Source organism: Mauremys reevesii, linkage group 11, assembly GCF_016161935.1.
Source record: "Mauremys reevesii isolate NIE-2019 linkage group 11, ASM1616193v1, whole genome shotgun sequence".
Classification (NCBI taxonomy): domain Eukaryota; kingdom Metazoa; phylum Chordata; order Testudines; family Geoemydidae; genus Mauremys; species Mauremys reevesii.
Window position 1 is genome coordinate 63,087,031 of NC_052633.1, and position 26,402 is coordinate 63,113,432.

General features: G+C 39.9%; 1 protein-coding gene across 1 annotated transcript in view; it reads right to left on the reverse strand.

The window, feature by feature from the left end:
* Positions 1-26,402, reverse strand: part of CCDC93 (coiled-coil domain containing 93) — a 93,375-nt gene that overhangs the window by 61,192 nt on the left and 5,781 nt on the right. The window contains exons 4-8 of the mRNA XM_039494538.1: positions 25,883-25,994; positions 23,878-23,976; positions 21,546-21,602; positions 6,990-7,090; positions 110-149 (exon numbers count right to left, since the gene is read on the reverse strand). Coding sequence (XP_039350472.1) covers positions 110-149; positions 6,990-7,090; positions 21,546-21,602; positions 23,878-23,976; positions 25,883-25,994 — 409 coding nt within the window. The remainder of the gene's footprint in view (positions 1-109; positions 150-6,989; positions 7,091-21,545; positions 21,603-23,877; positions 23,977-25,882; positions 25,995-26,402) is intronic.

A 26,402-nucleotide genomic window follows, 5' to 3' on the forward strand; every position in this document is an offset into this window, starting at 1 on the left:
TTCAAGATTTTCCAGAATTGAGGTTTCTTTAGAAGAGAAAAAATACAATTCCTTCCTCTTTGACCACACTGTTTCTTAATTTATATCAGTAATCAATATTACCCCTTACCTTCTCCATTTTGCCTGCTTGTCTGCTAAATCCATACCTCCTAAAACGCACATGAAAAAAGTCAAAGAAATGTGTTGCTGGAACAACCAATATTCTCAATTTCATAAATACACATGTATTATTTTTCTATACCTAAGAAATGCACTAAGAGGTAAATTCTGTAACACAACAAAAAAGCCAGCTTAGGGTTAGTTACTGAATGCCCCAATAAAATAGACTTTATGGCATATTTTCAATTTAAATTTTCATTTCCCCACCAATCTTTCTATACTGTAATTCCACAGAGCTGCAATCAACATTCTATAGTGCTCATGTCTGGAAAGCAACATGCTCTTACGTAGGGAAGGCTTAAGCATTGGTGGAGGAAAGTAAACCTTAGCAGTTATTTATATATGCCTGATTCACGAAAGCACTTAAGTTCCACTAAAGTCAATGAAGAGGACTCGTGCAATGCTTAAACGCTTCTCTGAATTGCAATTTTTTTTCCTATATCAAGGCCTTAAGTCCTTACAGCACTAAATACTGTGCTAGATCCAGGCCAGTTGGGAACAGCAGAGTAGTAGAAGGGAGATATACTGGCCACTGGAGAAGCAGTTTTCTGTTCCCTGAGTGAACAGAGCAGGGGCTACTCCAGGCTAATGAGAACACCTGACTCCAATTAACCTGCTAAGAGTCAGGTGAGGCTGTTAAGCACCTGACTCTAATTAAGGCCCCTCTCATGCTATAAAAGGGCTCACTCCAGTCAGGCCAAAGGGAGCCAGAGGAGAGGAAATTTATGCGAGGAGCTGGGAGTGGGCAGACATACTGCTGGAGGACTGAGAAGTACAAGCATTATCAGACATCAGGAGGAAGGCCCAATTGTGAGGACAAAGAACGTGTTGGGAGGAGCCCATGGGGGAGTAGCCCAGGGACTTGTAGCTGTCATGCAACTGTACCAGGAGGCACTCTAGACAGCTGCAGTCCACAGGGCCCTGGGCTGGAACCCCGAGAAGAGGACAGGCCCAGGTTCCCCCCAAACCTCCCAACTCCTGATCAAACACAGGAGGAATTGACCTGGACTGTGGCTTCTACCAGAGGGGAAGGTCTCTGGGCTGTTTCCCAACCCACAGGGTGAATCTGTGAGGCGAGCAAATCCACCAATAAGCACAGGACCTACTAAGGTAGAGAAGGAACTTTGTCACAATACATACACACAAATGGGCTTTTGGTTTAATTTTTTCCTCAAAGAAAAGCTTATCCCCTGCTAACCCACTTTTTTAAACAGAGTGTATTTTGTTGTTATGCACAACTTTTCACAAGTAACCAAATGTTTTTAGGTCAGAAATGAGTAACCAAGCTCAGCATTATAAAGACCCACCAAAAAAAAACAACTGTATGTGTATACACACACACACACAAGCTTGGCATTCCTGGAAAAATTATTTGGAGATAAGACTGTTTAAAGTGGTGTTTGCTGTAGAAAGAGTTTCTAACATCTTGTGAATAAAAGTAGTAAAAATTTTAACAAAGGCTCTCAGTGATATCAGGGTTGTTTCCCACTAGCTGCCCACTTATCTCCTTCAACCTTTGTATTTTCAGGGTCAAATTCAGCCTTTGATTATGCCAACACAACTCCAAGCCTTAAGAACCTTATCTACACTAGAAAGTTGTACTACTTTGACTGTGCTGGTAAAGTTAAAGCAGTACAATCCTCCTCTTCTGGATGCAGTGATATCAGTTTAAAGGTGCTTTATACTGGCATAGCTGTTCCCATATGGGAAGGGGAATTAGCTATAAAAGTCCTCTATATAATTGCATCCACACCAGGGGTTATACCAGTATAACTATTTCATCAATAAATAAATATATAAATCACAATCCTAACAGGTACAGTTACACTGGTACAAAACTTATGCATATACCATGCCTTATAGCATCGACTGTACTACAAACTGATATATTAGAACCTTTGCCCCCAAATTATTTTGTGATATGTAAATAAGAGATGGTGATATAAGCCCTGAACCAAAACCCACAGAACTCAGATTTCTGGGCTTCGGATTAGGGTTTTGGCCAACCTATGAGCTTTAAACATAGAAAGACTAGCAGAATAAAAGACAAATGAGAATATGGCAGCAGATATTCAGTGTCTATAGCCATATTATGCCACACGCCATAACTGTATATAGTAATGCCCATCTGTTTCTCCAGGCATTTGGAAGGAATGGAGTAGAAGGCTAAATGGGCTTTATAATTACTATGTCTGCGGTGAAGGAGTCTTAGGGCTAGTGCACATGATAAATGTAGTCTTGTTTCAAACAGGATTATATTAACATGTACTAAGGAACTTTTAGTGTGCATCAGCAGGGTCCACATGGGCCACTTAGTGTGCAAGATGCTGGTGGGAACTAGAATTTACACCCGCATTAGTTCGGACTAAGGTATTGTATAGAGACAGCCTGATTCAATTACTGTACTATGTCTGATATGCATTTGTTGGAACGGGATCAATGGTCCATTCCAATACTATTATGGCAGTTACAACATTTAAGCTTACCACTTACACCTTTGTGGAATGTGTCTCATTCCTTAAGTACAGCTGCTTATTTTATTTTAATTTACATCATCCTACATTATACCTAATACTACGAGTCTAAACTTTATAATGTTTGCCCCTTTGCTAGCACTTAAGCTTTTGTAATCATCCTTAGTCTATTAAACTCTGATTTCTGCTTCCCATTCTCCTCAACAACTTTTACTATATATTTTATCTTTCTCCTCTCTCTGACTACCACCACTTTTGGCTGGCAGGTTCAATGCAGACCTATGATCACACAAACTTTCTTCTCTGATCAAATGCAAAGCAGTTTATGCCAGAGTTTCAGATCTTCTCTGTAATCATAATTCTGTACATATCACATGTCCTCGTTTGTTGCTTATTGTGCCATATCAAAAATGATTCTCTCTAGTCAGGAGTCCCATAACATTCCTGTTATAATGTGTTATGCAAGATATCCATACTTAATCCATTACAACTCTGCAATATTCCTAGTTTTCTCCAAGTTCCCTTCACTTTTTATAAATCAGCCTAAATTTCTTCAGTTCCTAACAGCATGGTATACATACTGTAATAACTAAGGGGGCTAATATCAGCTCAAACCATCAGTCTAACAAATTTCCAGTCATGCCCACTACCCTGCAAACTGCATGCCTCTAGTCTCCTTTCATTTCCTACTGAAGCTCATTGAATTTGTACATGAGCTTTTTAACAAACCTTGTATTTTAAGCACATTGTTTCATGAGTTCTCATTAATTCATGACTGGATCTAACAAAAACCTCATTTCCACTACAAGACCTTTTTATCCTTCAATGCCTGTCCATCCCTATTTTTATTTGCTCTCTCAGTACTTGCCCTTTCTTCTAAAGTCCTAGTTTAAACCTCCTTATGCTGCAGCTTTATCTGTTCTTTCTATCAGTTTGGTTCCTCTTTCTTCAGGTGTATCCTGACCAAGCCTCCAAATGTTCTGCAACATTTAAGCCAAAATCATTACTGATCATCCACAAGATGAAAGTTTCCTTGGTTTACTCCACCTTTCAAACTGCCCATTCAGATTCTTAAATGTAGTGGGCCTGGAAGAACACCAAAACCTTCCTTTAATTTAAAAAAGCCACACCACTACCCAGAATTTTATGTTCCTGAGATTTTTTTTACTCTCGCTTGCTGGGGTCAAATCTGCTGATCTAAACCAGAATTCTCAGGATTTAAATGGGCTGTCCTAACAGCGGGGGGGGAGGGGGAGAGAGAATCTACTAGCACACAAGTCAAAATCATTCCCAGCAGAGTGCCACCAACTGGTGCAGAAACTAATATTTCATTAAAAAAAAAGTCTAGCTTAGATCATTGCAAAGAATATTTTCTAATAGTAAATTGGAGTGTAGCAGAGACTGATGTTTAATGGAATGCAATAGCCACTCCCAACTGTAACATTTTTCTTTATAAAAGTAAAAACAAAATTCATTATGAAAGAAGTGGCTACAAGTCACAAGTAATTAAAAACTAATTATAATTAATTCCACCCTTAATTGCCCTTTTAAAATACGAAGTTTTCCAAATGAACAGAAACTTCAGGGAGAAGCCAGCAATTTTATTCATTCAAGAAGGTATTTTTAAAAACAGTAGATTCATGGGAATATTTCAATTAGAAATCAGCAAAATTCTGCAGCCTTTGGACAAACTCCCACTGACTCGTTTCAAAGCATATTGCAAGATTTCTCAACACAGTAGCTAAGGAACATTTACTCATTTTCAGTCACAAATGTGCGGCTGTCTCATTTCAAGATTATGGCACACAGTTTTTGTAAGTGTTAGATTTGTTACAGAATTATTAGCTACTATATACAGGAACTCCTCACTTAACGTAGTTACATTCCTGAAAAATGCGACTAAGCGAAACGATGTTAAGCGAATCCAATTTCCACATAAGAATTAATGAGGGGGTTAGGCTCCAGAGAATTTTTTTTCACCAGACAAAAGACTATATATATATATATATACACATACACACACACACACACAGTATAAGTTTTAAACAAACTATTTAATACTGGTACACAGTGATGATGATTGTGAAGCTTCATTGAGGTGGAGGAGTCAGAGGGTGGGATATTTCCCAGGGAATGCCTTACTGCTAAATGAACTAGCAATTGACTGAGCCCTCAAGGGTTAACACTCTACAAGGCAGCAGGAAAGGAGGGAGGGCAGACAGAGACACACACCCTGTGTGTGAGAGAAAATGGGCATTTCCCCTTTAAGTAGCTGACCCCAGGCTTAAGTACACTGCCTTGTTAATTAATCAGATTGCTGAGACCAGAGATGGCAGCTACTGCCTAGAACCTCCCTCCATCCATGGTGTGTTCCCCCTGCTCTATGGAAGATGGAGTAAGCAGGGTGCAGGAGCAGGGCGGAGGGGGAGACCCCCCCCTTTTCCCCTCCCCCTGTACAGCAAACAGGTATCTCTGGTAGCAGCTCCAAGGCAGAGGGCAGGAGCAGCACATGGCAGTGGTGGGAGGGACAGCTGCTGCACAGGGAACTTAGGGAGTGGGGAGCTGATGGGGGGCTGCTGGTCCACCCTGGTTCCCACCAGCTAGCTGCAACAGGCTGCTCTTCCTGCAAGCAGTGGACAAAACAGGCGACTGCCAAAGGACATTAGAAGGAAGCAGCAAAGAGTCCTGTGGCACCTTATAGACTAACAGACGTCTCTAGCCTGCTTCTTGCTTGCATATATATACCTGCCCCTGGAAATTTCCACTACATGCATCCGACGAAGTGGGTATTCACCCAAGAAAGCTCATGCTCCAAAACGTCTGTTAGTCTATAAGGTGCCACAGGACTCTTTGCTGCTTTTACAGATCCAGACTAACACGGCTACCCCTCTGATACTTGACACATTAGAAGGAAGCATTTCACAACTTTAATCAATCATGTTCCCTAATTGATCAGCAACTTAACCTTGAAACAAAAAGTTAACCAGGATGACTTTAAGTGAGGAGTACACAACAGGCATCTTATTTCTTGAAGCACTAGAGAGATTGTGATGATAGAGTAGTGTTCTGAACAGATCCAGAGATCCCACTAGAACTACTTACACTCAATGGCAAATACTTATTTTTCCATGCCAACCTGCTAATATTTAATATCTATATTGAAATTCATTGAAAAATAATGTTCTTTGGTTAGCTTATGTATAGCATTCAAAAGTGCAAGCATGTGTGCTGAGTGAAAGGAGAGTCTTTTCTCATATTTGCATTCCACATATACCTCAAAAGTTCTGTTAATAACATACTGCAGATTTTATTCCACTATTATTGTCAATGAGCAGGAAAGAAAATGTTAGTTAGTCCATGCTGCCATCGCCAAATACACAGAGAATGAGAGGAAACGTTACAAAGCATGCTCCAACTCAGGGCACCGATGCTGCCTTAAAATAAAAATCAAAAGGAACAAAAAGGAAAATACTCACAGTAAAGAGTCAGTAAATCTAAGGTAGGGGAGGAGGGATGAAAAAAAGATACAAGGAAGGAAGAAGGATATAAAACTCAATACTAGCTGAAGAACTTAGAAAGAGATCACAGTGGAAAAGTCATCTAGTAAGGGAGGCTTAAGTATTATTAAGCTAAGAAAATATTAGAAATAGAAGTCGGAAACAAAGTTTATTAGTAACCCCAGTTCTTTCTTCCCAAATACTGAACATGTTTCTCCCCCCCTCTCCCAATTTCATCTCATAAGAAACTGGAAAGATTTCAAAAAGGCAACAGATATTTGCAAATATTTATTTTCAGTTAGCTGTCTCTCTTCATCTGGAAGTTTGTTGGCAAAGCACAGGCAGCATCAGTTCTATAGCCACAATTCAGTCTCCTGAGGTATTAACCACATCCTCACCATTTCAAAACAAAACAATAACCCCACTGCACTTCAATCCCCTTTCTTTCAGACTTCCTGAAAGCCAACATTGGTTAAAGATCACAGCTGAAAGTCTCAACCCAGTTAGAAGTGTCAGGAATCTAGACTTTTTTTTTTTTTTTTTAAACAAGCAGAGATCAACCATGTACAATAAACTATCATTTATATGGTAGTGGTGTTAACAGACCTCACTCAGGGAATGAATCTCCACTGTGTTAGGCACTGTACATATCAACAAGACAGCCCTTGCCCCAAAGTGTTTATAGTTTAAGTAAACTTAAAAATGTGAAACCAAACATCTCTTTAAACCTGAGCAGTCTGCATGAAAATAAAAGGGTTCCAAACAAACAAAAAAACATAGGTTGCTAGGCTTATACAATATAAAGCATTTGAACCACATCAGGATAAGTGAACAGTTAACACTGATGAGACCCACTCACCTGCCATATTCTAAAAGTGTGGCATGAACCTTAGACTCCTCATCTAGCAGCTCTTCTGCTCCAGCCTGACGTTTGTATTTTCTCTGGGGTTTATAAACCTCCTACAAGATAGTAAACGAATTCAGAGATTGTCAAGAACGTCTCCTAAATAAATGGTTTTATTTTCTAAATGGATAATGAGCAATCCCACGTTCAACAGCCCACCTCCTCCATCCATGCCATGTGGCTTTGAATTCTGTTTCTGCAATTAGGTTTGTACACCCTGACCAAGTTAGACCTAAAAGGCTTCCTAGAGCACCTCTTTTCTTTCTCCCCTCTTCTTTTTTTTTCTAATATTACACATGAATATTTCACAAAAGGCATAATTTGTTCAATTTGCCATTTTAAGGACATCTGAAAAGATGGCCAAAACCAAAACAGATGCCTGTTTAAATGAAAAAAACCTATAATTAAACAGACAGCTTCAGTGACTGGGAATTATGTCTTAATTGGATAATTAAATTTAATTACTATCTACTTAATGACTGCTCCTTTAGCCAGTCACATAGGAGGGGGAAACGGATTCTATTATATTGTAAGGAAAAAAAGCATGCAGGGAAAAAAATTCCCAGCATTCTATCAACCAAAATTAATCAATGCCATAATGTAGCTAAGTTAAAGAATGTTTGATACAATTAAATACTAGTTGGAGAGAAGTGCACTAAATACAGTAGAATCTCAGAGTTATGAACTGACCAGTCAACCACACCCCTCATTTAGAACCTGAGGTATGCAATCATCAGCAGAAGAGACCAATAAAAGCAAATACTGTACAGTACAGCACTGTGTTAAACTACTAAAACAAATAAAGGGAAGTTTAAAAAACATTTAATGAGGTAAGGAAACTGTCTGTCCTTGTTTCATATAAATTAATAGGGTTAAAAGCAGCATTTTTCTTCTGCATGGTAAAGTTTCAAAGCTGTATTAAATCAATGTTCAGTTGTAACCTTTTGAAAGAAACGTAACGTTTTGTTCAGAGTTATGAACAACCTCCATTCCCAAGGTGTTCATAACTGAGGTTCTACTGTACCATGCAGGATCACTAAGGCCACATCTAGATGCCTTATACCAGAATAGCTTATTCTCCTTCCTATGTGGGAACAGTTATACCGGTATAAGCACAAATATACTACACTGTGGGGCCATACTACAAACTATATTCGTATAACGAAGCAGTACAACTTTTATGTATAACAAAGACCTAAGAGTACTTCCGGGAAGTAACAAAAGAACTACTGGAACCAGGATATGAAGCACTTTTAATGGGGCTATTTTTGTCATTTGTTTGGTGCAGGGAGAGGCAAATACATGAGACATTCTGCAACTGGAACAATTGTTTTTAAAAAGTGATTTATAAATCTCTATAAAACATTAAAAATGAAGATCCATAAGTACTACGGGCAGTGAAAATACTGGAAAAACAGATCAAAAGATGTGTTGTCAACTCTTCTGATTTTACTGCCAGGTTTGTAATGTTTGGTGTTTTTCTTAAAGCCCCAGCTATCAGAGTCAGTTGACTAAGTGCGAGTCAGCTCTCTCTTTCTCTCAAAAATGCACATTTCTAGCCCTAGCCCTCATGGCTGCAGAGAAGCTTGAAAACATGAACCTTAAAGGCTCTAAGACCAGAAAGGTAATACCCCACCCCATTTTTTAAAAAATGTCACAAATTTTAAGCCAATCTCATGTTTTGGAGGGGCTTGATTCATGATGTTTGAATGCTTGAGGCTGGTAATGCAACTAAATGTTAAACACAGGGAAAAGCAAGCCTCATATTTTTCCATACTTAGCCAGTATCAGGAAAACTAGTGGATGTGGTATTTTATCATGTGGGATGATGGCTTCAAAGATTTAAAAAAGCCAGAAGAGACAATAGTGATTTTCTAGTCTGACCTCCTGTGTAACAGACCAAGATTTTCACCCAGCAACTCTTGCATCAAGCCCATAACTTCTTGATAAAGTAAAACATATCTTTAGAAATTCTGATTTATAAAGACTTCAAGTGAGCAAGAATCAACCAAGTCTCTTAGTAAGTTGCCAATTACTCTCACTTTTATCTACACCTTATTTCTAGTCTGAATTTGTCTAGCTTCTCCTTCCAGCCACTGGATCTGGACTTTGAGAGCTTTTACTATCAGGTGTCTCCCTGTCTCGACCTATGCTAAGGACTGGAATTCATCATAGCAATTATAGCATGCACAAATACACCACAAATATTAGTCTTAGCATCAGATAATTGTGTAGATGAACGTTAAACTACTTACTGAGAATCTCAATTTCACAGCACATTCATCTTTCATCAGTAGCAGCTCTAGTTCCATTGAAAAGATTATTCGGTCATCTGGATTAATTATTAAAACTATGGACTTAAAGACCTACCCGCTGTACTCCAAGGGAATATGAAATGAAATTTATGGTTATGGCCAGGACTGAAGGCTGGCAAAGGGAATATTAATAATTAGTAATAGTGACTACATTTATTTGATCCTCTTTTAGAGAAGATGATCTCTTCCCACAAATTCCAGTGCAAGGACATAAGGATGACCTGCAAAGGTGACTTTTCCCCACTACTTAATTATGTAGAATGAAGGTTTGGGAGGGTTTCTTCCCTGCAAGAAAAGTTATTCTGCTCATTTTCTGCATCATAAACTCAAGTTGTCTGGCTTGCAAGTTTCCACGGCCTTGTCTCCATAAGACACCTACCAGCAACACTGATGGTAGCAACAGTGGAAGCTATAGTGAAGACAGAGCACAGGTATTTTTTTTTTTTTTTTACTGCTGTGCTGTTTAATGATACTTTGAGCAGGGAGGAAAAAAACAAGAGTGATAGACCCCCAACCTCTGAAGTTACAAAGATGGAAAATTACAGGTCTCAATTTTCTTTAGTCTTATCTACACTGGGAATGCACCCCCATTTCAACTACCTAAATAGCTTAGCATAGACCAGGAAAGCTACAGTTTACTCTGGTGGGAATTACTACTGTAAGCTTCGCTTTTCTGGCTCTCCTTGTCTATGCCAAGAGGCAGCTACATACTTGGCCACTAATGGCTGGAAGCAGGACAGTTTCCAATATAAACAAGGCAATACTGTAGACTCAACCTACGATAACTAGAGAACCAATTAAATGTCTAAAGCAGCAGGATGATGAAAACCAACAACTGACAGAGAAAAGTGCATTTGAAACCAAGGTTAGTTTGTAGCAGCTGAAGTGCGTACAGCCTACTCCTGTAAGAGGTAACTTTTATAATGGAGATTCTGCAAGCTTCCATTTGCACCTCTGCAGTTCCTGTTGGTTCCTGTGAAAAATCTCCACATTTCAGAAACCAAGGTTAGGTGAGATCGGCTTCAACTGCATTTCCTTGCATAGAACCAACTCTGAAAAGACACACTTTTCTAGGCAACCAGAACAGTTAAACTGAGCTCTTTGCGGCAGGCTGGTACTTGACAATCATAGATAAGTTTGTGATAAGAACCAGCAGATTACAAAAAGAGGTAATTGATAAAAAAAATTGCCAAGTTTGTTTATGCAACGAACTCTCCTTTCCGTCTGATTGAGAACCCGCACTTCATTAACATGGTTCTGTCATTAAGACCAGGATACAGTCCACCCAACAGAGCAGATGTCGCAGGCCAATTGCTGGATAAAGTGTATGAAAGAGAAATTGAGCAGTGTGCAAAAGGTCTAGAGGGGGAAATTGTTAACCTGAGTCTTGATGGGTGGAGCAATGTCCACAATGATCCTATTGTATGTGCTTGTGTGACAACAGAAGATAATGTCTTCCTACAGAAATAATTGATACATCAGGAAATGCACACACAGCAGAATATTTTCAAGAAGTAGCAGTAAAAGCTATAACTGAAAAAAAAATCAAATAAATACATTTGCAGCATTGTCTGTGACCAAGCTGCATATTAGACAAGACGAGAAGAGTCTCCCAAGCTAATAACATACAGTTGCAGTAATCATTTGATGCATCTCCTAGCCAACGACGTCAGTGTTACAGAAATAAAGGCTAATGTTGTTGAAATTCCAAAATTCTTCCGTAACAACCACTTTGCAGCAGCTGCTCTGAAAAAAGTGGGAGGAACCAAGCTAACTCTCTCACAAGACGTGTGATGGAACTCGGTAGTGGACTGTTTTAAGCACTATATCAAGAACTGGCCTAATCCGATGACAGTTTGTGAACAAAATTGTGAAAAAATAGATGGCACTGTCACAGCCAGAGTTCTCGACATTGGGCTTAAAAGAAATGTTGAACAATGCTGAGTTACCCTGAAGCCTATTTCTGTAGCCTTGAACAAAATGCAGGGAAATAGCTGTTTTATTGCCAACACTGTTGAAATATGGAAGGAACTGAGTAAGATCTTTAAAAGATCAGAGGGGAAGCCATGTTAATCTGGATGTATAAAAACAGCAAAGAGTCCTGTGGCACCTTATAGACTATAACAAACGTATTGGAGCATGAGCTTTAAAAGAGAAATCTTGCAGTGACAGAGTTAAATTACAAGCATTAAAAAATGAATGGGACAGCTCATTTTCTTGCAAATATTCTCAATACTCGGTACCAGGGTCAAACCTTAACTGCTGAAGAAGAGGAGTTGGCTATGACATGGACATCTAGCAATCATCCTTCCATAATGCCAACTAATAATGCCATAATAAACTTCAAAGCTAAGGGTGAACCATTCAAGAAATATATGTCTGCTGATGTTTTAAAGAAAGTCACACCAGTGAAGTGGTGGAAGTCACTTAAGCACTTGTATTCAGAGACTGTTGAAGTGATAATCTCACTTTTAACAGCAGTAGCTTCTTCTGCTGGTATAGAAAGAATATTTTCTTCCTTTGGACTAATTCATTCCAAATTGAGAAATCGTTTAGGACCTGAAAAACAGGAAAGCTTGTTTTTCTTTTCCAGATTATGAACAAATAGGAAAATGAAGGTGAAGACAACTGTTAGCTGCAGAAGCCAATATTTTAAGTTTCTCATGTTGATCTGGCTGACAGTTGATTTATTTATTTTTTTAAATTTCATTTCACTATTTTAGATAAAAACAATTTTAACAAAAACAAACCTGATTTTAAACTTGAATGTTTAACTACATTCAAAATTTCATATGCTTGTTTTGTTAAAATATTATGTGTTTGCTGTTGAAGAAAAAAATCCAGAATATGCAACGTTGTTGTTTTAGTTAAATAAAACAATTTAAATGTCTGTCTGGTGATGTTCTCCTCCTAATACAGCATGGCAAGAAAATCCTCCAAATATTAATGATTAACTTGTTGAATTGGAAATAGTTCACCTCCTAATGACTTCATAAATATCTACTTCAATTACCTTTGGTAAATGAAATAACCAAACAATCATTCATTTTCTGATATAGCTGTAAAACTAATCTGAAAAGTTTTCAAAATAAATCACTTAAAAATGTATAGTGTACACTTTCTAAAAATGAAACCTACATCTATCTCTGAGTTGTGAAAAATGTGTGTTAAGGTTATAACAACCAACAAGAATGCACTTTTATGTAGAGATCCATGATTAAATAGAGCAGGGGTTGGCAACCTTTCAGAAGTGGTGTGCCAAGTCTTCATTTATTCACTTTAATTTAAGGTTTCGCGTGCCGGTAATACATTTTAAGGTTTTTTTTAGAAGGTCTCTCTCTACAAGTCTATATATTATATAATTAAACTATTGTATTGTAAAATAAACAAGGTTTTCAAAATGTTTAAGAAGCTTCATTTAAAATTAAATGAAAATGTTGATCTTACACCACCATCCCACTCAACCCGCTGCTGGTCTGGGATTCTGTTCAGCTAGGCCGGCAACGGGCTGAGTGGGGCCTGCGGCCAGGACCCCAGCTGGCAAGGGTCCGGCAGCCAGAACCCCAGACCGGCAGCCCACTGCCGCTCAGCTGTTCCATCCGCCAGCTCCTGCCAGCCAGGATCCCGGCTGCCGGACCCGCTCAGCCCCCTGCCGGTCTGGGGTCCCGGCCCTGCCCACATACAGTGGGTACCTACCTTCTCCCTGGTTCTGTCCCATTCTCTTCCTCTCTCTGCACTGAGCACAGGGCTGAGGGTGAAGGGTCTGGCCAGGAGCCAGAATGAGGGAGGGAGCTGAGGGTTGGGGCAGGAGGTTTCGGTGTGGGGCACTTTCCTGGGCAGCTCCCATTTGGTGCAAGGGGTGCAGGTGGGAACGTGGGGGAGGGTGCAGGAGCTCCTGTTTGGTGCTCAGGGTGGGATTGGGGATGTGGGGGCGCAGGTGTCAGGGGAGGGGGTGGGAATGTGTGGAGTGCCAGAGTCAGGGCTGGGGTCGTGGGGTGGGGGGAGTGAAGTAGTCAAGCAGAGGGCTAGGTGTGTATGAGGGGGGTACAGGGCTCGCGGGGCTGCGGGGATCTGGGCAGAGGGCTGGGTGTGTGGGGGGGTGGGGTCAGGGCAGGGGGCTGGAAGGGATATGCCCCTATTCCACACCCCCACTTCTCCAAGGCCCTGCCCCTGCTTCTTCTCTGCCTCTGCCGGGAGCAGCGAGCACGCTGACTCTGCTCCTTCCCGACCCCCTTCCTCACAAGGGCCATCGGCTGATCGGCAGGCAGGCAGGGAGGGATGGAGAGGCGTAGGAGCAGCAGGAACCCAGCATACTACAGGAAGAGGCAGGGGAACCAGCAGGACCTAGCTTCTGCCCTCTGCCCCTTGCCCCCGCAGGCGGGGGAGCTGAGGGCAGAGAAGAGCGGGCCGAACCGGGCAGGATTTTTAATGGCATGCTGCTGCCTGCCGGACTCCTGCAGGCAGCAGCATGCCATTTAAAAAAAAAAAAGGCTCGCATGCCGTCTTTAGCACACATGGCATAGGTTGCCAACCCCTGAAATAGAGTCTTCCTGACTAGTGATTTTAATCATGATTTAAATCAAATCCACTCTGATTAAGAGAACAAAACTCCAGACCTATTAAACAAAAGAACAAACAAAAATCATCTATCAGTATAGAACAGGGGCATCCGAGCTGCTCTACACTTTTCTCTAGACACACTGTCAAAACAGTTTTTACCCTTTTACAGATACACTGACAAAGAACATTGGTGTTCCCAGAATCTGCTTTCTAGCTTTGCTCACTAAGTATCATGAAAATACATCAGAGCCTCCTCTTTTCCCCTCTCGTTTTTAAGTGTTTTGATGAGTTTTGGCAGCTTTACAGCAGGAAACACTTTTTTTTTTAATTAAAAAGTTACTGGGTATCAATGCAAGTGCTATAGAAGCCATTTAAAATTCATGACAGTTGTCCAAATGCAGCAGAAGTATAATATTGTCCTTTAAGATTTTTAACAGGCTTACACACACACACATATATATATAAAAAGAGAGCCGAAGTAAAAATGTAAATTAGCCATCTCCCAATGTAACTGTATTCCAATTCCTCTGCCACCCACCTAACCACTATGTCTCCTGCTTTAATGTTAAGAGATTGCAAAAATTACTTGGGTATTAGTTAATGCAGCCAGATGTCCTTGTTTTAGTGCCAAAAAGTGCTGAAATGTCAGTATTTAGATCTCAAGATGAGAGGTTATAGCTCAGAAATCCACTTTATAGCTATACCTCACAGGAAAAATATACATAATAAAAACAGTCAGGGTCTAATCTCAAAGTAACAGTATTTTACATAGGGGAGAGAAGGAAGGAACAAATGTGTAGACAGGATCATAATAGTACTATATGTTTTAAAAACTTTATCCCCTGGTTTAAACAAAGCAGATACGGAGGTTCAAAGAACAGCCATTGTGCATAGTCTAGAGCTACCTTCCATACTGGTAAGAATGCTTAAAAAAAAAAAAAACACCCAACATTCTCCTATTTAATTCTCAAGAATTTACCATAGCAACCTCAGCACATCACACAACATCAGTACAAAAAGCAACCATGGCCCATGAAACCTTTCTTTCACTACACTCACACCAGCATGAAACCCTTTTTCATCTGACAGTTCTCTTCACATATCTGTGAGTTAGAAATACACACACACTATAGTCATAGCATCTACACATACAAAATAACTACAAGTTCTACTGCGAAGGGCCCCTGAGCTCTTCAAAGCCTCCCCTCTTCCAATATCACCCACCCCCAACCACAAACACATCTCTGCCGATACTTTCCAAGCTCACAAAGACTTGGGGTCTTCCTGATCTCTGGTGGTAAGGAGTTCTACACTCTAGGACTTTCCACTGAGAGCTCTCTGCCCATGATACCCAGAAATTTCACCCTGGAGAAAAGGGGGGGGGCGGGGGAGGGCAGATGCAGTGGGCTTGTTAATCACAGCTGCCATGGAGGGCAGTAGAAGGAGAGACGGTCACTGAGATGGGTCCAAGCAAAGGGATTTGGGAATCAAGATCAGCATCTCAGGCTGGGTCTGGAACTGTAGAGGCAGTCAGTGCAGACTGAAGTACCAGTATGATATACTCTCTCCATTTAAGTTCATTCCATTTAAGGGGCAGAGTAGCTCATTGTAGCTCCATGTGGCCCATACAGTCAGCCCCAGGTAAGCGTATTGCAGGAGTCGAGTCTGAGAGTGACTAAAGCATTGATCAGCCTACTTAGTCTCAGAGATTATGGGGCTTCAAAATTTGGAAGAAGGCATTTCTACATTCTGTGGTTCTTTAGGTGTCCAAAAGCAACAATTACTTTAATAGGACCATAACTGCCTTGACTCTCAAAGTTTTTGAAAATCCTTGTCTAAGTCCAATAATGTGTTGGGAGAGTCCTACACAGAGCAAGTGAAAAAGAGGAGAGCTCTTTGAACCATCTATGTCAGACGTGGTCAGTTCAACAACAGAAAAAAGAACAAATAGAGACCTGTAAAGATAAAGGGGCCTTTCAGTATCACTGTCGCAGGTGGCAAGAAGCAGAGGAAAAAGGCATGCCGGGAAATACTAGCGGAAAATAGCACTGTATACCTAGTCCTAATAAAATTTCTGCAATGCACTTGAATACTACACAATGATAAGAGCAACAGAAAGCTAAGATATAAAATGAGCCCCAGGGCTTCAGATCAGCTACTATGTAAATCAAAGCCTCAGAAGCAGGTAAATTTTCTAGCTCATGTTATACATGGAATTGAAATAATATTTCAAATAATTATGAGATGACTGATATATGCTGCATTATTTTAAGATTAAACGTAAAAAAGTGTTTACTTTAGAACAATCTGAAGCCTATTTTTTCTTCTAGTTGCAGCTCAGCTTGGTCTACTCTGATTAAAAATTATGCAAATTTAAAGATAAATATGGAGCTGAGAGTCAAATGCACAGAATAAATTCTTCATGGCTCTTACCTGGTGATCTGAGGTTTTGTTAAATGTCACCAAGGCTTTTTTGTTTGAAGTTCTCCCTATGCAGAGATACAGCACTATAAATTCTGATGCCAAAGTAAACTGGTGGTTTCTTTCCTCAGAAGGATTTCTGCTAGGTATTCAGCATTATGGACCCACAACTCCTATAAACCAGTATTATCTTATGTTCTACTAGTAAGAATCCATACTGCATGGTGAACATGCATGTTGTACTATGCAATCCAATATCAGCGCCAAATTGATTTCTATATCACAATTTCCTGCTCGCTTTGAAAAGGAAGGGGCCTGTGTATTTCAGATTAGTGTTAGTTTTGAGAAGGAGGGGGTTTTGCACAAATGCACAAACTGCTTCCTACCGTGGAAGACTAGAAAAGACAGTATGCAAGAAAATGTAATGGTGGAATCAACATTAAAGATGATACACAGAGAGCAACCTTTATGTCTCTCTCCTGTGTGTGAGACTGAAGCTGGTACAAAATTAATCCACCTCCAATCCAGAGGTAGGCAATCCCTACTATTCTCTTTTAATGCCTTATTCTGAGCTGGCGTGGAACCCTATACCACTAGTATTCAGCAGATGTGGTGGCTGTTCTCCCTACTCAAGAATACCATGGGCCTGTCCTAACTCATATCATTTAACTCTAAAAATTAAAGCGCTGCAGTTATCTATAATCTAGTGGAGAAGAGCTCGCAGATTCTACATTATAAAAACAAGCATCCACTCCTTTGTCACCACGAACAAATAAATATATTTTACTCACTGCATATTTAGCCCTGGGTGACCTCAAATCCCAGAACGTCCAGCACTTTCCCAGAGTTAGTGCTGCATGTCCTGCCTCCTGTCCAACCAGATCAAAACTGGGGACTTCAATCCATCAGTGTCCCAGAACAGGAAACCTAACTAACCTCTGGGATTTCAAAGGAACATCCAAGGTAAAGCCTGTGGAAACATGCAGGTTTTTTCCTTAGAGGATAGTTTGAAATGCAAATCCACCCATGTTTGAGCTAAGACTGTGATTTCAACATTCCCAGTAAGAGAATTAAACTTTCCGTGTGCAATCTGACCACCAGTTGGGTGGCATAAACCTTGGGAAAGCTAAGAAAGTCAGAAAACGCTGATGGGCAGTCAACAGGTGCAGGACAGGTACCAGAGGTGGTCTGATGTATTTATACTGGGTAAACGGTATTGGTGGGGGCTGGGAGCAGGAGTGGAAAAAAAAAAAAACCAACAAGGCAAGCCATGTCTTCCTTTTGAGAAGATGCTCAAGTTGAGCTGCTTCAGCGCTTCATTTGGGTCTTTTCTAAAGCAATGAACAAGATCATAAGCTTCCTTAACATGTGTCCATGATATCTGCAGGAAGATTCATCCTGGAACAAAAATGGGGGGGAGGGTAATACAGGCCATTTATATTAAAAAAAATTTGTCCAACTATATTTTTTTTTATAATTGCTGAAACAATTATAAAACATGGTTGACTCTAAGACCCCTTCCTTCTCCTGTTCTTATTCAAGTTAGTGTGAGAAAGTGGAGAACCAATACAAGGTCTAACAATTGAATTTTATCTACATTAATAAGGCTTGGCAGAATTTGATTTTTGTTTTTTTAATAATTTTGATGGATATTGACGTTTATTTTTATGCTTTAAGATTTTTATTGATTTAAATTTTCAGAGTTGCAGGATATGATGTGAGGTCAAACAATAATTATGGAATGACAGTACATGTTGAGAGTCAAAAGTTAAAGCTTTACAACTGTTGACAGTTGTGTTTTAGCATCACGTCAAAAACCACATAAAACTATCCTTAAATCAAACTATTAAGTTCTAAAGTAGCATTTTTCTTACTTTGTCTATTTCTTTCTAATATCATTGATGGAAATATTTTTTTCGACTGTTTGTGTGTATTGGGTGAAGTCAACGTTTATTGACATTTGCCAATAAAAATCTATTCCTTCCAAGCCTACATATTAGGAATACCCAGCTTCTGGAGAAAGGTGGAGGGAATGACTTGGATTTGCCTCTTTCCACAAATCAGCATTCCCTGAAATCTACAAAAAACAGAGATGCATGGTCAAGTTCCATCCTGCCTGTGAACTCTGCAGACTGAGGCCTGGTCTACACTTTTTTACACTAGTTTAGGCGTTTTTAGCGAAAAAAAAATACACTACAACCACACACACCCACTAGGAGGCACACCTTTTATTTTTTTTTTCTCTTTAAAATTAGTTCTCCTGCCTGCCCGAGGAGAGAGTAGCGCTATTATTATTATTATCATAATAGTGGTGTAGTGTGTGCAATCAACGGTATTGGCCTCGGGAGCTATCACAGTGCACCACTGACCGCTTTCGACACTGCATGCACTGCTGGATCGGATGCCAGGTAGAAGGGAAAAGCCCCGAAACTTTGAAACTTCTTTTCCTGCTTCTCGACAGCGCATCATCATCACAGGTGACCACGCCACGCACACAGCATCAGCACACAATGCAATGCAGTGAGAAAAGAAAAGAGCCCCCAGCATGGACGCTCGGGAGGTACGGGGATCTGATATCTGAGGGGGGGGGAGAGGATTCACTGCTAAAAGTTCCAAAAAAAAAAAAAAAAAAAAAAAAAAAAAAGATTTGAAGGCTATGACTATGACTGGGCACAGCAGGGACTCCGTGCAGTGCAGAGTGAAAGTTAAGGAGCTCAGACAAGTGGGACAAAGTGTGCATCACCACCACTAGGTTGCTGCCATCACATCAAGGTCTATGACCACTGAGGACATTCCAAGTTTCTGGGGCAAAAAGGCTCACATTCTGGAATCCTAGTTGCTGGGATTTCAGTTCAGGCAAGAATCTAGTCTTCAGTCTGAATGGGGAGGGGGAAAGGAATGAAATCTATTGGGATGAAGGATCCTGAACTTGATGTACTATGTAGATGTATGGCAATGAAATCAAGATAGTGTGAGTGGGAACCCTGTTCTGTGGATCAACCTCATGAGGGGTGTTCTGTTGATCTTTTATGATAAATTAGGATGACCAGAAGGGAGAAAAGTATAAAGGGATGATGTCTGGCTGTTATTTCACCTAAACATAGGCATTCATGGCATGGACTATGCCCGTGAAGCTGTTCCTCTGTTGCTGATCATAGAACCATAGAATATTAGGGTGGAAGAGACCTCAGGAGGTCATCTAGTCCAACCCCCTGCTCAAAGCAGGATCAATCCCCAGATTTTTACCCCAGTTCCCCAAATGGCCCCCTCAAGGATTGAACTCACAACCCTGGGTTTAGCAGGCCAATGCTCAAACCACTGATCTATCCCTCCCCGATGGGCATACACAAAAGCAGGAAGCTTCTCTGAGGAGACTGAACAGCAGACAATGTAGCCACTAAAACGCAGCTGCTTCATCAACATCAATCCCGTTTTTTTAAGACCACCACTTCTTTGTACTGGTGACCAAAATCATACATCCAGCATTATGATTTCATTGAAGAAACAAGAGCAAACTATGGCTGAGATTGGTCAAAATCTTCTAATGATAAATATATCTTTAACTTCGAACAACTTTGAAAGACAGGTGAAAGTTCAGTGGATTTAGAGGGGGATGTGATGTGTTACACATTAGGAGTTTGCCTCTCAGCATGACAGCGCCTCTTTAATTTATATGATGTGGCTGATAAACAAGAAGATTGCATTCCTTATGCAACAGAAGCAATGTTATCAGAGTATGCAAATGGAAAAGGGCAAACCTAGAATGGGAAGATAAATTAATTTCCAGCTTCACATGAAATATGGACTATTGGAGTGGAGTTACTCAAAGGGTCATAACAACAGACAGTAGTTGAAAGAAAGATGAGGGGTCAATTACGGCAGAATTGAACTAACATTTTTAACAGGGAGGGTAATTAACCATGGAACAGACTGTCAAGGGAAGTGATACGTTGACCGCCATTTTGAGACTCTTAATCTAGATTGGATCGCTCCCTAAAATATATGCTCTAGTTTAACCTCAGTCTTATTTTCCTCAAAAATGTTGACTTATGTAACATGGAAGAATAATTCCCATCAACGCAGCAGGAATTATGGTGTGAAGTTCTTTGGTGTGTTTTATTTAGGCAGTCAACTAGGTGATCACAGTGGCCTTAAAATCTACAGACAAGAATTTCAAGGCTGACTGTCATTTTGGGGAGCATACATTTCTGGGTTACTCAGCTCCACCCACATTAATGGGGAATATTTTCCACCCCCAGAGGGCAGGTACTTACCATTTTCTGAAAATCAGGCCTCTCTGCAGGGTTTATTTGAATACCCCAAAATTGAGGCCACCAAAATCACTAGTCACTTTTCAAAAGTTTAGCCTTTGAATGTACAGAGAGCATCAAGGACAAGGGAAGCAAATTGCTGACATTGAAAGTAAATGGGTAGTTGGATTAGAGATACAAATTGTTCAGCAAACAAGGGCACAGAGATGCCTACCTGCTATCTAGACATTTTAATTCAGGTAAGACAGAATGACAATTAAAGTACACGATATACTAATCCTTGGTGGCATTATCTGATTCATAACATTATTTGCAATAACATGCTTTCTGATAGCAGCAGCTTCTTTTTCAGTTTTGACATTTGAAGAGTTAGAAGCTATATCTTTAAAGAAGGAGAAAAATAAAAGACTATCAACTCTCCAGAGTTTGAATGCCTTGAGGAAAAAACATTGCCAAGTAGGCATAACTTGCAAGGAGTGCTCATATTTTGGTTGTTAGTTATAGCAAGTAGTTACAATGAAAACAAGTTTTGAGATTTAAATACATTTAATTTCCAGGGCTTGTTTCCATTTTAAGAGTAAATTATTCCTGTTTCTGACAGTTTCAAATGAATGTTTTAGTCTCCTAGAGTTTTAATGATGTATGTGCCATCTTGTGACTTTTGTTTGATGGCATGGAAAGACACTCCCTGCAGTGGCAACTGACGTGTTTTATGCCGGCGGTGCATTATACACCTAAAGGTTTGTAATGGGAAATGTTAGCATCTATGACCCTTTCTGAGAAAGGGATCTGACATGCAGCACCTAATTGGGACCTCCTCATGAGAAAACCCAGTAGCAGTTGCATTAATTAGAATTAAATATCACATTTCATTACTCACAAAAAGGTCTTTAAACATTTAGGTTCTGAAGCTTGATCATAAAAGCTTAATATATTGTACTTACAAAGATACCGGCAACTGTTTTGATAGCCTTCTCTTTCCTTTGCATAAACTCATCATCCTGCAAGACAATTAATTGACACAATTAAAAACCAAAAAAATTAAGCGTAAGCCTCAACACTACTAATGCACTTAGCAAGCAGACTTGTCAACTGGTTCCTAAATGAGCTGTTCAATTATTCAGTAAAGTACACTTAACTCTACAATTGCATCAACAGTCTGTTTGTTCTCAGTTTGTACAGCACTGGTACAATAGTGTCCTACCCAAGACTGGGGATCCTTGGTGAAATCGCAAGACAAATTAACATGGACGTATTGCAGAGGAAAATAAGTGTTTCAGTGTACAGTAACTCCTCACTTAACGTCATAGTAACGTTCCTGAAAAATGCAACTTTAAGGGAAACTACGTTAAATTAATACAATTTTCCCATAAGATTTAATGTAAATGCGGGGGATTATGTTTCAAGGAAATTTTGGTGGGGCAGACAAAAGGCATTATATACTGTACAGTACTGCACTGTACTGTGGTTTGGAAGTGCCCCGGCTTACCCCACACAGGCACAGCCTGCTGCAGGCAAGAACGCTAGGAAGCACCTTCACAGCAGCAGCTTCCCCGGAAAAGAACAAGCACCGACTTTGCCAGGGAATGCTCCAGGCCCGTCTCTTCCTGTCCCCGCTCCACTCTAGGCCCACCTCTTCCCACCCCCACTCCACCTCCTCTCCGGAGCAGCTGCATCCACGCTCCTTTCCCCCCACCAAAGTCCTAAGCGCCGGCAAACAGCTGTTTGGCAGTGGCGGAAGCACTGTGAGGGAGGGGGAGGAGGTGGAGAAGAGGAACTTGTGCAATGTTCCCTTGTAAAGTCACTACTCTTCTACAGAATCTTACAAGCAGTGGACAGAGCAGGCAGCCAAACGATGTTATAAGGGAGCATTGCACAACTTTAAACGAGCATGCTCCCTAATTGAGCAGCGACGTAACTTTGAAACAATGTTAAGCGGGAGGACATTAAGTGAGGAGTTACTGTAATGGTCACTTAGATTTCAGTTTGGGAAGCATTATTTCCATTTTAATGAGGATACTGAAGCAGAGAGAGGCTCAATGACTTGCCTAGTGTCACATAGGAAGTCTGTATCTGTAACAGAGCGGGGAATTGAAACCAGTTATCCCCAGTTGCAGCCTATCCTTCCTCTCACAATTCTGTATTCAAAATACAGCTGTTTTAGGAAGTGGATCTATTATTATAGTTTAGACATTTGAGTTTTTTAATCTCTCTTTTGTTACCACTCATCCAACATTATCAAAGGATCCTATGGGGTTTAGGAGTCCAACTCTGAATGAACATCAAGGGGATTTGTGCACCTAACTCCCTTAGTGGCATTTGAAAATTTCAGACATACACCAGTCTGCATCAGCAATCTCACTGGTTAACCAAACCAAACCTGAAATAGCAACTGCACCTCCCCAAAATGGAAAAGGAGGTCTAACTCTAGATATCCATAATATTCCTAGCACAAATGGTCTATGGAAACACAACAGTAACCTCAGACAACCAATTAAAATGAGCAAGTGAAAGATGTACCTAGATGTTTGTAAACTCATACTTCCTTAAAGACAATGAAATTGAATACCACAATTTCATAACAAGTTCAGCTGAAGAGTGGGGAAAGATGGGCAAGAGGGTATAAAGTTTTCAGTTACATATTCAGAGATGTTGTTTCACAACCTCAAGGAAATAAAAAGGGATTGCACAGCAAATCAGCCCATCACAGTAGAATTCTACTCCACACAGTTTAAGCAAAAGTAGTCTGCTACGCAACTGTAAACTCCTTAGTATTTCATTTCTATAAGCCATTGTGAAGATAACTAATGTACCTACAGAGAACTAATCCCAATGGATTTGTTCAGAAAAGGACATATTACATATCTCAACCTCCAGGCTAATATGACTAGCATTATCAGACATATTTTGCCCAGAGCTGTTGCAACTGTAACAATTTGCTATTGTCACTTTCTGGGCTGAAACAGTGGCTCTAAGCAAAGGTTTATAATATCATACTTATGAACTATTTGGAGTCAGCAAGAATTCATCTCCCCTGATATACACAGATGGACCTTCAATTTGGATTCTGGTGTTTACTTGCTTTTCTAACAGTAATCCTCATAGTTAGACCCATCCAGTTATAGACTAAAATCATGGCCAGATCCTCAGCTAAGGTAAATCAGCATAGTATTATCAACTTCAATGCAGTTACACAGATTTACAGCAACTGATGAGACAGCCCCATCTATGTATAAACATATTTTGAGAGAAAACAAAGATTTAGCTAGGTCTTACCTCTGGTAGACTACGAGTTTTCTGAAACTGGGATATGGAGTACGAGCGGATATAGTCTCCCATTTCTTCTCTAGTTTCTATTGCACGTTTCACCAGCCACTAAAGAGAACATTGATACTATTATGCAACAATTTATTTCTAAGTATTTTGTATGCAAAAAAAAATCAAATATTTCAAAACTCAAAGTTTTTATGGATGTGTGACACCTCAGTGATTTACTCCATAAATAGCTCTATAACATTAGCTATTTTATTATCTTCGTCTTCCCTATTTTTGTACGTACCAACAGAGCCAACAAAAGAGGTCATAAACTACGTAACATACATACTGTGTCTGTAACCCAGGCCTTCCCACACCCCATAGACTCAGACTTTAAGGCTAGAAGGGACCATCATGATCATCTAGTCTGACCTCCTGAACATCGCAGGCCACAGAACCTCAGTCACCCACGCCTGTAATAGGCCCATAACCTCTGTCGGAGTCACTGAAGTCCTCAAATACTGATTTAAAGACTTCAAGCTACAGACATTTCTCCATTTACTCTAGCTCAAACCAGCAAGTGACCTGTGCCCCACACTACAGAGGAAGGTAGAACACCCCCCACCCTCTGCAAATCTGATCTGGGAAAAAATTCCTTCCCAACTCCAATTATGGTGATCAGATAGACTCTGATAGGTGGGCAAGACCCACCTGGGAAAGAATTCTCTGTAGTAACACAGAGCCTTTCCCATCCAGTGTCCCATTTCTGGCTGTTGGAAATATTTGCTAATAGGAGTCACGTGCACTCCCTACAGACAAGCATGACTGAAGCAGTAGGGAGAGAGTGAGTGCCCTGATCCTATATTGTGAACCACATGGGTCACTGACTTTAACAGGTCTCTGTGTAGGTGCAGTAGTTCCCCAGAGTAAATCACAATGCAGACCCAGAGCCTTAGTTTGTAAGTTCCTTTAGGCAAGAACTGTCTCTTTCTAGGTTTTTTGAGTCACCTAGCACATTGAGCTACATTATTTGTGTAACAATGCATTTCAGAACTAGATATATTCACATATGGTTTGTCCCATATATTCATGTCTACTATTTCACTAAGAACTTTAATTCTCACTGTACATTTATTTTCATGGATTTTCCAAATCAGTGACAATTACTGAAAAATGTTGAGTTCGACATCAAAATCCCATTGCCTCTCCCACCCAAGATGAAAAACCAATTGTCAAAGTTGATTTCGAAAGAGCCAAGGAAGTCAATTACTAGGAATGTTCATTGGAATTTTGCCTCGATTGGATTAAAAAAAAAAAATCAGTCAATTATTTAGATTTCACTCAAACTCAGTCCAAAAAGCAAAATACAAAATAAAACCTAAGAAAACGATGTGGGACAGTTTAACCAGAAAGCATCAAGCTAGTGACTGGAATGTTTTAGCTTTTTCCCTTGCTGTTCATCTTTAAAGAATTTCTGAGCAGAAGCAGGCTGACTCTTTCCACCCCCCATTTTTAATTCTTTCCTTTCTTCTTTCTCTTTATACTCCTCTGATCCCCATCACTTTAAAAAAAAATGAGCATCTTTTAATCTCTTTTATACCCTGTGTTTTCAGCCACTTTACTTGTAACTTATGCCATATATTTATTACACTTTGCAAGGAATATCTTACTGCACCAGGACCCTACATGGGCTAAAAAACCACCACACTAGCAGATCCTAAAACAAGATTTCTTTCAACTGGCAGACACTACTGCATGCAGAATCCAGGCCAATGTTGTAGGTAATCCAGACAGTTTTGTTCTTTATGTGGGTCAGAGTGTGCTTCAGAATTCCATTTTATATAAAGACATCCTGCTGTTTCAAAATATTTACCTTTAAAAAAAGTTTAACCTGATATTTCATTCCAACGCAGAACAAACTTGCAGAAGATATAAAGTTCAGAAGTCACACAGGTATTAAAAGTCCTCTATAAGTTTTAAGGCTTTTGCTTTGTTTAAAAAGTGTGATGCACAACAAAGCTATTACCTGTACAACAGGGAATATGTGAATGAAATCCAATCCCTGGATCTGATGCGGCTCCAAACGATGGGGGCACTTCATTTTTGGTAAGACAGACACAATTTTCTCTGTTAAGGCACTATTTTAAAAGAAAAATATCAAAGTGTATACAATAAAATTGTTTAAATTTTGAAGAATGACCTTTCCAAACTATGCAATGTTGTTGTAGCCATGTCGGTCCTAGGATATTAATTTCCAAACTATGTAGTAGTTTGAAAGTGCCCTCTATTGGCTGAAACTGGATAACACAATCTGGAAAAAAAAAACTCTTGTTTTATGAGCACAGTTCTGAAGTCATATTTTTTTAAATTTAATAAGCCTACTGCTTGTTTCTTAATTTCCATTACTTAACATCAAATTTAAAATATCTTAGGCTGATCAGATGCAGAGCATGCATGATCATGAGGGATATCTATTTTATACATATGTTTCTGTTACCATGCACATACAATTAACTGCTCAAAGATAGAGAGACTAACTTTAAAAC